This window comes from Chondrus crispus, genomic scaffold (assembly GCF_000350225.1).
Source record: "Chondrus crispus Stackhouse genomic scaffold, scaffold_1, whole genome shotgun sequence".
NCBI lineage: Eukaryota > Rhodophyta > Florideophyceae > Gigartinales > Gigartinaceae > Chondrus > Chondrus crispus.
The window spans coordinates 364,661-381,203 of NW_005178809.1; the positions used below are offsets into that span (position 1 = coordinate 364,661).

The following is a 16,543-nucleotide window of genomic DNA, read 5'->3' on the forward strand; positions in this document are numbered from 1 at the left end:
AGATCAGATCTTTTCCCGACAAGGCGCTTCCCGCATTATCTCCCACTCATCTCCAGCCAATCCCCCGTTTCTGGCCACCCATCGCAGCCCGTTCTGCCATTTTCAGGGTTCCCATCCCCCTCTCGTGCCGCAGCCTCCTGGCGTGGTGCTGGACCGTGCCCCCACACTCCCGCCATCGTACGACCCCCGCTTGGCATCTCGACGTTCACCTGCCTCTTTCACGTTCGCTTTTCGTCATCCTTCATCGTTCTTCCGAACTTTTTCTTCGCACCTGCCCCTTACCACCCAGCTCCACCCAGCTCTATCCTTCTTAAAATGGCGTTCATCTCCGCAACCCCCATCCTGGCATCAAGCGTCCGTTACTCCCGAGCGGCATGCACCGTCCGACCTGGTAAGTCGATACCCCACTCCCGCGGCCTAATAACTCGCACGCGCTGACATCATAGCTGTTCTCTGACTTCTTCTCCGTTCCTTCTTTTTCCCTCTCTTTGTTCGCAGCTGCCCTTTCCTCCTTCACAGGTCAGCGCGCTGTGCTTCGCGCGTCCACCCCCGCTACTAACACCCCACGCATGGGTTTCGAGATCTCGGAGGGTGTAGAATTCAAGCTGGACTTGACCATCCTGATTCTCGCTATCGTCGGATGGGTCGTTCCCTCGTCGATCCCAGCTGGCATTCCGCTCACCGAGGGAAGCGGCCTCACCCAGGCCTTCTTCGCCTCCATGAACGCCAACCTCGCCAACTTTCCCAAGGGCCCCGCTGGTGACGACCCCTTCTGGACTCTTCTCTTCCTTTGGCACACCGGGTTATTCGCATGCATGATCTTCGGTACCATTGGTTACAACTCCCGCAAAGTGCAGTCCTAGGCAATGTGTCCGTATTCACGCCATCGCCTGCCAGGGTTGTGAAAAGTTTAATCGGTTTCTGGGGTTCCTACGCTTCTCATGTAGCATGCTCGGTAAAAGCGGATATAACAAGTCTTTAAATTGTTTTTTTCCATTACACGCTTTTTCTTTGAGCCTTGCTACCCTCCCTTTTGATGGCGACAAGCTTCAGCAATTACAAGTTACGATCAAATCTCGGCTTTGTTAGATGCAGCGTGACCAGGTATGTCAACTTCAAAGCGGCAACGAAGCCAGCGACAACAGCGATGTTTGTCCACTTCGACAAGCTTGAATCCAATTGCTCTATGATAATGTCATCTATGTTACCGTCTCCACGACCGAAAAATTCCACTTGGTTGGCAGCATTGGTTGCGTAGTAAATAAAAGATAGCCACCGCATCCACTTTATGTACCCAGCTAGGGCGTCTGGACGGATGAAGAACCCGCCAAACAAAACCTGGAAAATTACTGCCACGGGAACCACTGCGGCTGCCATCTGTTCATCGCCTGCGAACACAGAGATCGATTGTGCAAGACCCTCACCGCAAAGTGCGACAAGTATGCAGATAAGCGTGAAGGTGAAGAATGAACCCGCATCCGGATTCAGTCCGGCCATGAAGTATACAAGGACTAACATCAGGATATTGAAGAACGCAGCTCGAGGAAGTTCGCAAAGCTGCTTGCCCACGAAATACGATGTATCGCGATAGAAACCGCTTGAGCGCTCACGATTGATAATTGCCTTCTCGGCAGGAAATGAAAAAATGATCCCAAACGCAGCATCAAAGCACCTAGTTCCAAGAAATGTACCAGAACGGAAAGAAAAGTAGAAGTCAGCACCGCAAATCCACTTCTTAACTCCATTCCACAGACAGACACAAACGCACTGCAGTCAACAGAAAAGAGGGGATTCAAACTTACTGATTGATAACAATGAAGAAAATAACACCCTGCACGGCTCGGCGATCGTCCGCAGTCGTTTCTCTTCCTGTGTCTAGCCAGATTAAGCCCAACAAGATTCCAAAGAAGAGCGTCTGACTGAGTCGAATAGTGTTGAGCTGCCGTTCTCTGGACATCAAAAGCAAAGTGCGTCGCGTGAGAATGCAGAATTCCTTGAAACTTGAGTTCTTGCGCTTGCTGCCTGCAAATTTCCCCAACGAGTCACTCTCATTAAAATCATGGGCTTGTGCCAATACCTGGGGTTCGACGCTCTCGTGATAGTGGTCAGAAATATACTGAACGCGCGCATTGCTCTTGACTTCCTTCTCTTTCGTGCGGGGGTCAATGGACAAAACATCAATGGCAAAGTCAGCGACGTTGAAACTGACGGGCATTGGGAAGCCCAGATTTCCGAAGTAGTCGGCGACGTCAGCGGCAGGGCCAAAGTAGACAGTGCGACCCTCGGCAATAAGACAGAGCATATCAAATAAATGGAAAATGCTAGACCTGGGCTGATGAATCGTAGTAACGATTGTACGTCCGTTTTTCGCGAGCTGGCGCAGAGAAGACATGACATTAAGCGCATTAAAACTGTCCAGCCCTGTCGTAGGTTCGTCCAAGAAAATCAAGGACGGATCGGTGACCAGCTCGACACCGATAGCCGCGCGACGCCTTTCACCACCGCTGACGCCTCTGACAAGCTCCGAACCCACGTAGGTGTCCTTCGCCTTGGTCAAGCCGAGCTCTTGGATAATCTTGTCCACGCGAGCGACTTTCTGCGTCTCCGACACGCTGCTGGGCAAGGCCAAGCGGGCTGCGAAGAGAATCTGCTCGCGTACGGTGAGTTCCGCAAACATCGTGGTATCATCCTGTTCGACAAACTTTGCAATCTGCGGAAAGGTTTCATAATCCCTCGAATGGCCATTCACGAAAATCTTGCCGCCCGACACACACTTGGTACTCGACTTCATGCGACCAGAAAGCAAATTTAGCAGTGTGGTCTTCCCGCTTCCGGAGGCGCCCATGATGGCGAGTACCTGTCCCGTGCGGACTTGTCCGCTGAGGCCGTGCAGGACGCGTTTGAGCCCCTGCTTAATCGGTGTGGGCTCGCGACCAGTGGAGGTGGTAGTGGGAGCAAGCTCCTCGTGTGGAGCAGCGCCCTTCCTCCTCCTCCTGGTGACGGGAAGGGGTACATCGAACGTGAGGTCGCGCCACACGAGATCGACGGGAACCGCGGCCTCTCTGGCGGTGACGCTGTCCTCGACTCTGTTCAGGGCGCGATTGGCTTCAAGCGCATCAAAGCCAATGTTGCAGCCCTTGTGCATCAGCTCGGTCGAGGCGGAGGAGGCCGAGGGCGAGGCCGTGATGTCAGCCATGGTGCTTCAGGAAAGCAAATGATGGGGATGGGTTAGAGTTACGAAATCCAGTTGATTGTGAAGGATGTTTTATAAAGGGTGGGAGTGCTGTAGAGAGGGGGCGGCGGTGACCAGTCAGCGCAAGGATTGTGTCGGACTTGTAGGTTGAGCTTGAGCCAGAAGGCATAGAAGGGTGCGTTGTTGTAGCAGCGGGGGCAGAGCCCGTGCACATGTACTGCAATAACATACAGTGGCTAGCTACCCTTCAGTATCAACCTTCAGGGCATCACCACCGCTGCTCTAAATCGTGGTTAGTTTTTATATAAAATTGACCTTGCGGTGGAGATGCCCTCAGAAGGACATCAGACGATCTGTAGCCAACCAGCACCCAATAGACTCCGCCTGTTCTAACATTTTAGCAGGCTCGCATGGATTCTGGCCCTGTTTTTCCGTGTTGTTCGACAAGCTTGTTTTCTGAATGTTATTTTTTGGCCTGGCCAATTCAGCAAGGGGTTGTGTCTTTCAGATTATTTCGGGCATCTCCACTGCACTCCAATTGGCCCGCGCCTGGCGACACTGCTCAGACACTTGACCGTCGGGCCCTGTCAAAGACCCACTGGGGAGATGAGCAGCCAATGGAGAGAAGAGGCATGACCTTTGAAACGTGTGGCCAATCATGGTGGTTTGCATGGAGGCTGTTGGGATGTGGATCTGTCCATCCTACCGATGCCTCTCCATCCTACCGATGCCTCATGCAGTCTCTCCAAGACGCCCTTGCCCGCAAAAAGAGGCGCACTCAAGTGGCGCAATTTAATATATTAAAATGTATTGTGCGTTTATGATTTTGGGAGGCAACAGGATGGCGCTTCGAGCTTCGCTCAAATGATAAGGGCCTACTCTGCAGTGCGCGAATTTGAAATACTGTACACTGCGCGAACTGCAGTACCCTTAAGGGTACCAAGGGTACCAAGGGTACTGTAGGTACGCTCATCAACAGCAACGAATGGGGCACTTCCCAGGTTCCTTGTAAACAATCCGCTTGCCTACAGGACCACCAAAACACAGTTTAAATTAAATTAAACGTCCAAAACGGCTAAATAGTGCACTGAGCTACTGCCTATTAAATACCTTCACAAGACCGCCCGAAAATTCCAATTAATATGACAAGTGTATCCAATCCATCTACAGTACCAACGGTACAGCATAACGTGCTACCTTCAGAAAAAGATTTAGAAACTATCTTGTTACAGTACTATTTGTATACTGTAGTACGTTTGAATAGCTGCCCAGTTAGCAAACTTCTTCTTATTACAAAACGGACTCATTGTAGTTTTATTTAGTAATTGTCTAGTCTAATTGCCTAGCCAGAACAAAACAAAAGTTCAGGGAGGAGATGGTCCCCATGCTCAGCAAAACCAACTTACCAGCAACAAAATAAAACCATCCCGACAAACCACACAACTGCGTTCCGTCTCTCCGGTCCCTGCCCCCCGTGTGACTCGTCCTCCGACCACTGCACCCCGTGCCACATTGTCCTATGCTTCCCCATCGCACGTCGCGCCGCGTTTGTCCTGTGCTCTCCCTTACAACCGCTATTGCATCCCTCTGTAGTAAGTTGTCCGACACTCACCCTAGCCCTCCAATGCGAGCTCAGCGAAACTAGGCCTCAGATGGTCAAAAGGGGTGCTTATGTCAGCCTCGCTAATTCAGACGATTACCACTTCTAGCGCAAACCGTCTCAAGGTTGCTTAAGGAGGCTTCTCTGTCAAATATTTATGAAGAAACTGGGAAAGTAGATGCAGTTCTCATGCAGAACGTACTTTTTCGCAATGTAAAAGGCATGAGCGTTGGCGAGGGTATCTGTCTTCTTTTTACCGAGAGGGCACAAGTCGAAAATAAGTTAAAAAGTTGCCTCACATGCGTCACTTGACTGGAGCTCAAATATCTCCTTAACATTATATAAATTTAGTAGGAGTTCCGTCCTGCGATCAGTACACCGGAGGGCGGGGTCTGTTTGACAAGTTCCCACGAGCTTCTCGAAGGAGATGAAAGTTGTGTAGAGCCGTGAAGGTACGGGGCTGTAGGGGTGGTGAGTGGATGGGCGAGGAGGCGTTATCCGCGACAGGGGGGCATGGGAGGGACGCAGAGAGGGGTTGGACTCAGACGTCATGCACGGGGCGAGGGGGCAGCGGAGTATGGGATGCACGGCGTCGGAGAACGGGTGTTGGTGTGCCGTGGCATGGGGTGGACGGTGCAAAGGGCGGGGGCGGGGGCCCACTGGCCATGGCCCCTGAGCGGTAGGCGCACACATTTAGCGCATTCCTCACACACGGGTGGAGTGTCGGGGGGCAAGGCTGCTGCGTGGCGGTGGGGAACGGAGGAGCGAGAGCGGACATTCCGATATCAGTAGGCTGGGGGAGCATTAGCACGTATCTGGGGGGACCGTGGTCTGCACCTTGGTAGGGACTGATGTAGAGCGGTGGGTGGAGGTGCGGAATAAGGTTTGACCTGGAAACGTAAGCTGTTGACGCTTGAACGAAGAGTCCATACTGTAAGATATGCTCATCGCGAAAATGACCTTGCTGTACTGCAAAGTACAGCGCAGTACTCGTACAGCACATCACTGTACAGTATTACGGTTACTGAGTCCGGATCGGCCCTGCTGGACATATTCTGTGAGATGTTGACTGCCAGGTGATGTATGTTGACTGAGAGCAGAGGAAGAAAGCCAATGAGGCATTGAGCTGGTCTTTATGATTGATGGTCACGACGATTGCGAAAATATCAGAGGCTATGCTCTCTGTCAAAAAATGCGAGGGCGATGCACCGCAACGGGCGCCAAGTAAACAAAAAAATTTCTGTGGAGCCTCTGCATTGAATTCCCTGTCTTCTGCATCACTGGGAGTGGATCCATTGGACAAGCCGATACCGTGCTGATCCGAGAAAAGTGGCTGTACACGTGTCGACGTGATCCCTTCAGTCATTATTCAGCATTCGGGCCACTGGTATGGTGCCAAGTTTCCGAAACCTCTCTCATTGGTTGAACTGGTTGCTTCTCACTAGTAGCCGGTCAAAGGAGGCTATGGATGCTTGCCAATCACCGCCTGACAAGACTACGGGTCGGCAACACATCCGCTGGCTATCCGTCGGTTGCCCGCTCTGCAACCCCGCAACCGCATTCGTTCCACGCGCCCATTCGCTCGTTCCTCCTCACTTTCTGTTGTCATCGATACCCAACTTTACATCCGTTTAAAGCCCTCGTCTTACAAGCCGCTGGTAGTTTTTTCCCCAACATCAACTCTTCCTCCACATCCAAAACCCACTCTTGGGTTCATTCCTCTGTTCCAGACCTCCATCATGATTCGCGCTCTCTCTCTTGCCTTCTTCACCGTCTGCCTTGTGGCTGTCCAGGCTGGCGAGGATGTCATCGTCGGTACCAAGGACAACTTTGACGATCTCGTCGGAAAGGATGAGCTCACCCTAGTCAAGTTTTACGCGCCCTGGTGCGGTCATTGTAAGAAGATGGCCGGCGATTTCAAAGAGGCTGCCACCGAGCTCAAGGGCAAGGCCGTCCTCGTTGATCTCGACGCCACCGTCGAGAAGGACCTTGCACAGAAGTACGGCATCCAGGGTTTCCCCACCCTAAAGCTATTTTCTAAGGGAGAGGTTGTGTCTGACTACAAGGGTGGCCGCACGAAGGATGCCCTGATCCAGTACATTGAGCGCGCGCTTCTCCCAAGTGTCACAGAATGTGCCGACGCTGATGCCGTCGCTGCTTTCGCGAAAGACAACTCTGGAAAGGCGATCGTCTTTGGTATCGCTCTCGACAAGTTGGCTTCGGATTACACCAAGGTCAGCATGGGTCTTCGCGATGTCATGCCGGACGCCATCGCCTTTGGCTCGGTTAAGGACTCTTCCTTGTTGAAGAAGTACTCCGACAAGCTTGCTGCGGATTCCGTTCTCATCGTCCGCGATGATGAGTCGACTGACGTCTTCACCGGAAAGGGAGAAGAGCTCGAAGCATGGGCCAAGGTCAGTGCCCTTCCGCTCTTCGCCGAACTCAGCCGTGATAATGCCTCCCTCTACACCGAACTCGAGAAGCCGATCTTTATCCTCTTCCAAGACCCAGACAAGAAAGACGAGAAGGTCAATGAAGCCGTCTCTGAAGTCGCCAAGAAGCATCGCGCTTCGGGTGCCATCGCCTTTACATGGATTAACAGCATCGGTCTCGAGAGCTTTGCTAAACATGTTGGTGTCGAAGACAAGTCGCCTGCCATTGCCATTTATCTATTCAAGGGTGATGTCAAGTATTTATATGAAGACGAGTACAGCCCGGAGTCGCTTGGCAAGTGGGTGCAGGCATTTGTAGATGGAAAGATTACCCCGACTACCAAGTCGGAGCCCGTCCCTGAGAAGAACGATGAACCCGTCAAGATCGTCGTCGGTGAGTCATGGGCTGATGTTGTCGAGGACGACTCGAAAGATGTCCTCATCGAACAGTATGCCCCGTGGTGCGGCCACTGCAAGAAGCTTGCTCCTATTCTCGACGAGCTTGCCACTGATCTGAAGGGTATCGAAACTCTTGTCATTGCAAAGATGGATGCTACCAAGAACGATGCCCCAGTAGACTACAAGGCTCAGGGCTACCCGACCCTGCACTTCTTCCCGGCCGGATCAACAAAGGGAAAGCCGTACGATGGCGGTCGAACAAAGGAAGACTTCATCAAGTACTTCAAGGAAAATGCGACACACAAGGAGGGCATTGAAATGCCAGAGAAGAAGGAGAGCGACGAAGAGAGCAAGGATGAAGAAGAGGCAGATAAGGAGGAGTTGTAAGCTCTTTGTCACCGAAGTGTAGAAAGACGTGTGCGTAGATGATGTAAATAGCAGATCTACGTAAACAAAGGACCTGAGCGAAACAAAAAAACAAACTGGTGTACATCGCAAGGGGTAGGTCATCGAATAGAACACTGACAGAAACAACTATCGATGCCTACGACGTGATGGTACTTCCATGAAGCCGTCTTCGTCGGCAACAGGGCTAGGGGGCCGGTGTTGAGAGATGTCCTGCATTGCGTTTTGATCATTTCCTGCATCGTTAGCCCCTTGTCCACCATCCACGCTCAAGGCAAAACCTTGAGCTCTTGTCCTCGGCTTTGTTGTCGCCTCCAGGGCTGGCGTCAAATTCCCCCTTGCCGCGGCGTCCCTTATTCTCACAATGACTTCGGCAACGTCTTCTGGGCTTCCGTCTTCAATGTCACTTTGCAACCTGTCGAATGTGTGATAGAAAAAGTCGACGAAGTCATCAATATCGTACTTCTTTGCCGTAGTCGTTACCATCGCTACAGTTTGGCTTAAAAGCTCATCAGCTTCCCGGGTGGAACCACCCAATTGATGCTCTACGATGAGTCTTAACGCAGTCCAGCGCTCAAAGACTGATCTAATGGCACTGGAAACGACTTGGGACGGATCGAGGGAAGACGCCGCGTTTTGAGCTGTGCTCTGCATAGCGTTTTTCTTTTCGGTTGGCGTAGTCTTGTGCACGATGCCGTGTGCGTTGTTTTTGTCTGAGTGCACTCTGAATTGCGCTCCGTTCTTGAGTGTTCAAACGGAAAAGGACGCGCAAAGGTTGTGGCAGTTGTCCTGCCAAAAGTCGTCCCCGGAATGCAGATGGCGACGAAAGACGAAACTTCGTAGGGCCTACTGCAATATCCAAAAATGAAGCTGTTTGGGGAAAATACGACAGCAACCTCGCTTCAATGCTTCTCAGGATAACGCTTCTCAGGATGACGTACGGAGCACGACTAACTGTTCAAATGTGAATGATGGGGACACCTCTATAGGCCGTCAGCCTCCCAGGGCTATCCGAGGCGGCGGCGCAGCGTCTCAGGGTTGTCGTACGTTCCACGTGTACACAGCTCCAACACCGTAGCTAGCGCCGCTGTCGTTCCTTTCCTCAGTAAACTTGGTCAGATTTCTCTTTCCGGAAAGAACAAGCGTTTTGCCAACATGACGTGATGACAATTTTGGTTCGAGAGCCCCCGTACTGTTGCCTTGCTGTTCAATTTCTGAATTTCAGTACACCTGATCACGGTAATTAGTCGTGATACCCTAATTAGTTTTGGTTCAAAATTTGTCCGGTCCGGACTATAGAGTAAAGTCCCTTTCCAGTGACAAAAAAGGGGTTCCACCAATTGGGGCGTTTTTGTCACTACAGAGGGAATGTCACTGTAGCGAGTATTCTCTGTAATGCTCATGTAAGCAGTTCATGCACGCTGTACCTGACTCCGTCCCCAAACGATACATCGATTGTATCGCAATATACCAACATGCAACGTAAACACCTCACCAGCGCAAAGTTCTATGCGAGGTGCCCTTCGAGTCCCGAGACCTTCCTTCCTGTTCCGTCACGCCCCCATCCCCTCTGAACCCCTCAAAGCACGCCCCCTCTGGTATGATGTCGATGGCAGAACCAACGAATCAAGCCAGAAAGCGAAGTCACACTCTCCTTACCACGAAGAAGGAGGCCTTGCGCCTCCTCGGCGCACGTGACGATGGAACCTTCGGACGACCTTACCTCAACCCAAAAAACCTACAGCCATATACCGTGAAGTCAATAGCAGAATTTCTGCACGTCCAAAGGACTGCTGTGTACAACTGGAAAAGAAACGCCCCTGCCATTATGCAGACTGATGAGTCACTAAAAAGCAACAAGAAACGGAAAACAATTAGAAAATGCGACCACCCAGAACTAGATCAAGCAGTGAATACTTACATCCGAAGCAGGATTAACTACTTACGAGGTGAGTCTATCTTTAGAGAATATGTCATAGGAAAGATTGCCTTCGAGATCCGAGACGAGATGGTAACTAAATTGGTAACTAACGAGAGCCAACCAGAAAGAGCTCTTTTGGAGGATAGAATGTTCTCTTTGAAAGCATTTAAAGGTAGCAAGCATTGGTGTCATAACTTTATGGATCGGAACCACCTGGCAAGTTTTAAACCTCGAGGACAGAACGGCATGCATGAGGCCAAATTCGTAGAGGATGCCAGATCAAGGTTGCGCCGATTAGTTTGCGCAACAAGCCCGACAGATCTCATGAATACAGATGAGGTAGCCGTACTGTATCGCTCATTCCCTTCACGTACAGTGGGTACTACAAATCGAGCATCCTCCTACACAAGAATCAAGGATAGGCTCACAGCTGTTCTCACTGTATTTGCAGATGGAGTTAAAGCACATTTGGTTATAATAGGAAAGTCAAAGAGGCCTAAATCATTTCCTAAGCGTTTCGACCCAACGCGAGATTTGGGAATATACTATTATAATCAAGGTCATGCTTGGAATACACAATATCTTTGGGAGAAACAGGTCACTGCACTAGATAAAGCAGCTGCCAGTCAAGGTCGAAAAGTTTTACATCTGGTGGACAACTGCTCAGCGCATGCTATTGATTACAGCAGCTTAAAAAATGTCAAGACCCAGTTTCTGCCACCCAACCTCACATCTGTGGTACAGCCTGTAGACGCCTCCATTGGAAGATCTTTTAAAGCGGCATTTAGGAGGTTGTTGGTTAATCACGTACTGGAGTATGTCAATATACAGATGGCGAAACCCCCTGAGTGTCGAGAGTCATTTAAGCTGTCAAAAGCTGTGACAATTTATGATGCGGTGTTTATGATGGCAACAGCGTGGAACCTCGTGCCGACAAAGGTGGTTATTAATGGTTGGCTGAGTTGTGACATACTGGCACCTTATCAAGACAGAGAGCTCCGTGCTGCTTTATTGTCTGCCACAGATTGTGGGAAGAGTGCCAAGCTGCCACACAGTGGAACACCGTTACAAATACAGAGCACAATATCTGAGCATCGGTCACGGGAAGCAAAGCTTCAGGGCGCTGACTATCTTAAATATCTTGAGAACACTACTGTACAAAGTGATGTTGACTGTACAAACCATAACATAACGCAACCTGAATGGCTCGATGTTGTTATGGAGCACTTGGCTGATGATCTCAGGGGGCTCGAGAATTGCTCCGTTATTGATAACTTAGACGTTTCTGAACTCAGTTCTTTTTTTAATGCGGAACAAGAGGAGGATACAAGCCATCCGATTGAGGGTAATTCTATTCACGATGTGGTGTCGTGTGTGTTGGACAGTGATAATTCTGCCGAGGGAGCGGAGGATGAGGATGCCGATGCCATTGAGGCACCCCCGAAAGACTCTGTGGGTCGTTGGCAAGCATCAGCACGTGCTCTTATTTGTGAGACTGAGGTGCTGCTCGCTGAGAGCCATCCAGCGATTAACAGCTCTCGTTCTCGGGAGATGCTGCAGCTTCTCAGGGTTGAACTTGCCCAAACTGGACTGTACAGGAGCCGAAACTCACTCCAGAAAAAAATCACCCAATAATTTTCGCGCAAAGAGTCTCAAAAATAAAGAAAAATCTATCACATGAACAGTTACAAGTCCAATATATTTGTCACTATACAGAGTTTGTCACTGTAGGCGAGCGTGTCATTATTCTGGGGAGAATCGGCCATTAGGGGGCCATATGAGGAGGGGGTTCGCCTTGAGACGGCATATCTGTCACAAGAACAGGGACTGTCATTACTTGAGGCCGTCAGTCGAGAAGGACTTTACTCTGTATTTACTGTTCAGGACCCCCAGATTCATGATACCGTACTGTAATCATCTACGCCTCCCTGTTTCACATAGGGGTCCCTGTGTCACGGTACGTGGCCATCGGATCATACAGAGTGAGTTTACACATTCCTGGAATTGCTTACTGTGCAATTTTGCCCGTCCATATTTTTTGGTCACATGTTTTGATCGCACATTTGGTGATCACCATCAGCCCATACCGACACATCGACCTTTCCTTTCCATTTACCACCGATCCCCTCTCTTTCACCACTGATCTTTCCCCTTCCCTCAAGTGGTTCACATCCTGAGCACCTCCAGCAACCGCAATGCCAACCCAGGGACCCATTGAACGGTCCTTGGCGGCCGCGATAGCAGCACGACCCCCAGTGTCCCCGAGCCCCACGCCCGAAACTAATCACCAATCCAGCGCCTTACTGGTCTCCGACACAGCCAATATCGTCTCCCAAGGCCGAAAACAGCATATTGTTTCTACAATCAGCCAGCGCAGAACTGTGATTCAATGGATGCTGTCCCAAGCCAATGAAACAAGGCAAAACTGTCTTCCAGCTATGGCCTTGCGGAATTTCCCTCATATATTCCCGGGCAGCTACAAAACTAACCACAGCAAGGTTTTTTTTGGTGGAAAAACAGATCCAAGTACATCAGTCTATCTGCTCCCGGGCGTCGGCTTGGTAATCTGTCGTCAACGGGGAGTCAAGGCCGAAAACGGAAGAACAATAAGGCTGTTAATGGACGTGGACGAAAGAGGGAGCAGTGGGTGAAAGATTTATATGTAGCTCTGAAAGGGGAGTTTGATCGGCTGCACTCGATGAATGTAAAGCTCAGTCCGTCCTTCCTAGTCTGTGCCGCAAAAAGCTTGATCCAAACGGCAGATCCTGACGCTTCTTTTAACCACACCACGCTCGTCAGAGGAGCCCCAATCGCCGAACGAATTACTGTAAGATGGGTCCAGACGTTCATGGCTGCCCATGACTTGGTCATAAGACGCCAGGCTGGCAACCTTTCCGTAAGTCCCGACAAGCAATTGTTCATAGAAAAGATTGTGACGTACCATCTTGGGACTCTGAAGCGAGGGTTTATGGCTGGAGACTTAGTTGAAGATTTAGTCGAGAACGCGGACGAAACGCACTTTTTGTTTAATATGGACAAACGGGAGAACTATTGGATTACGTGGCCAGGAGTCTGTGAAATATGCAAATGTTGTTTCCGGCGATGAAGGGATAACTATGATGGTAAGAGTAACGGGTGGTGTTCATGCAAGGATAGAGGCGCCGATGCTAATTTTCCAGAATCCGAACTGCTCTTATCCGATACGAGGTGTACCGGACGATGTTACCGGTGTCTGCTATCGCTCAGGTCGTAAGGGATGGACGGATGGTCGTGTGTTCGTCGAGTGGCTTGCGGAGCCGAGGGCAATCAGGAGGGACATCTACGGCCGGAATCGGACCCTCTTTGTTGACAACTGCTTGGGGCACATTGAAACTGAAGCAGTGTCTAAATGCCTTCGGGACATCAACACTGTCTTGAGGAAGCTTCCCGCGAACGCCACTGATCTGGTACAACCTGCGGATTCGTTCGTCATATCTAAACTTAAAGACGCATGGAGGAGCAGGTGGGATGCGTATAAAGTGGGTCTAATGGCAAGAGGGGAATGGATGGGGAGTGGTGAGGGAGCGAGTGGAAAGTTGAAAAATCCTGGCAAAGATTCTTTTTGCAGATGGCCGCTGAAGCAGTCCAGGATGTCAATGCGCAGCCCGATAAGGCCGGTCTGACATATGCACGAAAAGCGATGATACGCACTGGGATGTCCTTGAATGTCAACGGGCAGTGGGAGGAGAAGCAACTGTTTTTGCCCCTGCAAGCGATCATCGCGAAGCATCGCAATCATTTCAACGGTGAGCCAATCGCGTGACAAGTTGTCCTTTCATCAGATTGTCAACTGATCTAGAGTATTTTTGCACTGGTAAAATAGTCTGGTCCCGATTATTTAAGAATCACACCGTAAATAGTCTAGATTCATAAATAGTCAGGACCGGACTATTCACAGTCACGGCCTCTAAAACCCAGGTTCAGAATTAGTCCGGTCCCCACTAATTACCGTGATCAGTGTACAGGGGGGGTCGCGATATAGTGCTACCCTGTGTCAGTGGGCCGATTACGGCACTATAACGAACCAGAATAGCACTGCAAGCACATGGAAAGCGGGGAGCCACCTCTCTCACAGGCAGGCAAAGATAGAGAGAGAGTGGACTACATAATAGCGCGATTGAAAGATGAAAGAAAGAATCCTGCGGGGTAAGCGAAAGCAGAGAGAGTTTGAGCGACCCAGGGAACGTTCATACTCATTGTACTTGCCCGTAGATTTCTTCTTCTGGCGACATATCTAAACATATCGACAACCGAGATGAGCGAGCCTGGCAAATGCATAACCGTACGATGAGTGGGTGCATCCAGAAAATAGCACTCTAACACTTTACCATTGTATGATAGTTTCAAAAATTGATTGTCCCCACCACTCTTGCACTCCATCACTGCCGTTCCGTGGCGGTTCCACCCCAGTTGGAACATGTTGCGAACTGTACACCCACTCGCACCCCCACTCGCCGACAACCTCCCCATCCCCTAATCCCAAAGCGAGCCACACCTTCCTCCTCAAACCTGGCGCCCGCATTCTGACACTGTCATCTCAACATGGCATCCCTTTTGGACGGATCCGATCCTCCCTCTCAAGCCAACCCGAACAAATCAATACTTTCCAGTTGCGTACTGCGTCCTCTTGTTTTCAGTCCCCTTCGATAAGGGCCACCGAAGCTATATTTCAATTGTTCCTGTATAAAAAATGGAAGTATACTGTTTAGCAGTAAGGCCTTCGTGATATTTACGGATACAAGGAAGTCGGAGTCTTTCCCGAACGAGAGAAGCACGCGCCAAGGAGTGGACCGCTGTGTGCGAGGGCGAATAATGGCTGGGCGGAGGTACTTTGGGTTCTTGTTGCGATGACGGCGCTTGCGGCGCATTGTTGTCCTCCTCCGGGCGACAAGACATGTTGTCAGAGCTGCTAGCGATACTGCTAGAGCTGTGTGACGAAGTAAGTCTCGTGCCTCCGGTCGTCCCGCGGCGGCGGGGCGGCCGACGGCGCGCTTTTATTCGGTCTTGGCGCTGCTACCTATCTCAAATGGTGTGGTCTAGTCTGTGGCTGGCTTGTGGGTCATCACCTGCTACAGGACCATCAGGGCGGTTGGGGTGTCATGCCCGTGAACCGCGCGTCGACGATCTTCAATTTGTGGGTCATCACAGTCCCCCTGACGCGCGGTTTGCGGGCCTATGACGGTGGGGGTGAGGTCAAACTGTACTTGGTGGCATGGGGGTTGGACGCGGAGGTTGGCACGGTGTTCGTTGAATGGCATTGGCTTCAGCGGTTTGGTCATGATGTCGGCGTACATGCGCCGGCTTGTTACGTGCTTAAGGGTGATTGCGTGGTGGTGGGTGAGGTCTTGGAGCAAGTGATATCGTATATCTATGCATTTGCGTCGTTTTGTGGGCGCTGTGTTTCGTGCTATGGTGATGGCTGCAGCGTTGTCCATGCACAATGTGGTGGGTTGGTGTTGGCGGTAACCTAGTTCCGTTAGCAGGTTGCGGATCCATACCGTTATTTGGGCCGTCTCGGCTGCAGAGATGTATTCAGCCTCGCATGTGGACTGTGCTACGAGAGGCTGTTGTTTGGACAGCCAGTGCACGGTGCCGCCGTATACTTGGGAGACTGCTCCGGAGATGGATTTGCGGGATACTGTGTCGTTGGCGAAATCGGCGTCCGCATAGCTTATGAGGGCCGGTGCTGTTGGGTTGCGTGGTAGTAGGATGCCATGTGTTGATGTTCCTAACAGATACCGGACTGTGCGCTTGAGGAAGTTCCAGTGGCGTTGCGTGGGGCAGTGTGTTGCGCGTGCCAGTGCCGCTGTGGCGTAGCTAATGTCTGGGCGGGTGCAGTCTGCTATGTATCGGATTTCGCCTAGTGCCTTTCTGTAGCGTTCGCTGATGGTGTTGTCCGGTGTTTCTGCGGGTCTGGGTGGGTCTACTGTTGCTCCATCAGCGTATGGGGTCGGGTGTGGTGCGGCGTCCTGCATGTTGATGTACTGCACGACATGTTGGATGTGTTGTCGCTGGCATAGGTGTATGCCTTCCGGGGTGTAGGATACGTTCCAGTTGAGGTATGACGTGGGTTTCCCGAGTCGTTTGACTTTGTACTTGGACTGTAGTACTTGGTGGAAGTCGTCGTTCAGGGCTTGTGTGCTGGCGGCTGCCAGAAAGTCGTCCATACTGACGGCTATGAGGATGACGTCGTTTTGGGTACGTTTGTAAAAGAGCGAGGGGTCGGATTTGGCTTGCTTGTAGCCGTGCTGTTTGAGGTGCGCGTGGAGTTTTGTTGTGTATGTGTGTGCGGCAGGTGGTGTTCCATAGACGTTTCCTTTCTGTGGTATAACCCCAAACGGAAATTAGATTAGGATCGGATCAGGGACAGTAAGGCGACGAGCCTTACAGCCATGCGCGCACACACGAGCCCTCCGCGTGTACGGGACGCGTACTACACGTGGAATGTCATCCCCGCCGGCTGACATCGTTACAGTGTCAGTAGACCGGCACTACTGTAGAGTTATGATAGACTACAATGTACATTAAATATGAGCGGACCGCCGGCGTCGGAG

At 51.0% G+C, this 16,543-nt stretch overlaps 4 protein-coding genes; 2 read left to right on the forward strand and 2 right to left on the reverse strand.

The window, feature by feature from the left end:
* Positions 1-206: 206 nt before the first annotated feature.
* CHC_T00001382001 (hypothetical protein) lies at positions 207-863 on the forward strand. XM_005711761.1 is given in 3 exon segments: positions 207-315; positions 316-391; positions 499-863. 2 exon segments carry the CDS (start codon positions 316-318, stop codon positions 861-863), a joined length of 441 nt encoding a protein of 146 aa, XP_005711818.1. The 5' UTR covers positions 207-315.
* A 14-nt stretch (positions 864-877) lies between these two features.
* Positions 878-3,196, reverse strand: CHC_T00001383001 (hypothetical protein). XM_005711762.1 is given in 4 exon segments: positions 878-1,056; positions 1,057-1,672; positions 1,803-2,962; positions 3,014-3,196. 3 exon segments carry the CDS (start codon positions 3,194-3,196, stop codon positions 1,057-1,059), a joined length of 1,959 nt encoding a protein of 652 aa, XP_005711819.1. The 3' UTR covers positions 878-1,056.
* A 3,336-nt stretch (positions 3,197-6,532) lies between these two features.
* Positions 6,533-8,080, forward strand: CHC_T00009389001 (Protein disulfide-isomerase, PDIA-4 Endoplasmic reticulum lumen). XM_005711763.1 is given in 2 exon segments: positions 6,533-8,011; positions 8,012-8,080. The coding sequence occupies 1 exon segment, from the start codon at positions 6,533-6,535 to the stop codon at positions 8,009-8,011; it is 1,479 nt and encodes a 492-aa protein (XP_005711820.1). The 3' UTR covers positions 8,012-8,080.
* Positions 8,081-15,058: 6,978 nt separating this feature from the next.
* CHC_T00001384001 (hypothetical protein) lies at positions 15,059-15,964 on the reverse strand. Its single transcript, XM_005711764.1, has one exon. It carries the CDS (start codon positions 15,962-15,964, stop codon positions 15,059-15,061), a length of 906 nt encoding a protein of 301 aa, XP_005711821.1.
* Positions 15,965-16,543: the final 579 nt, after the last annotated feature.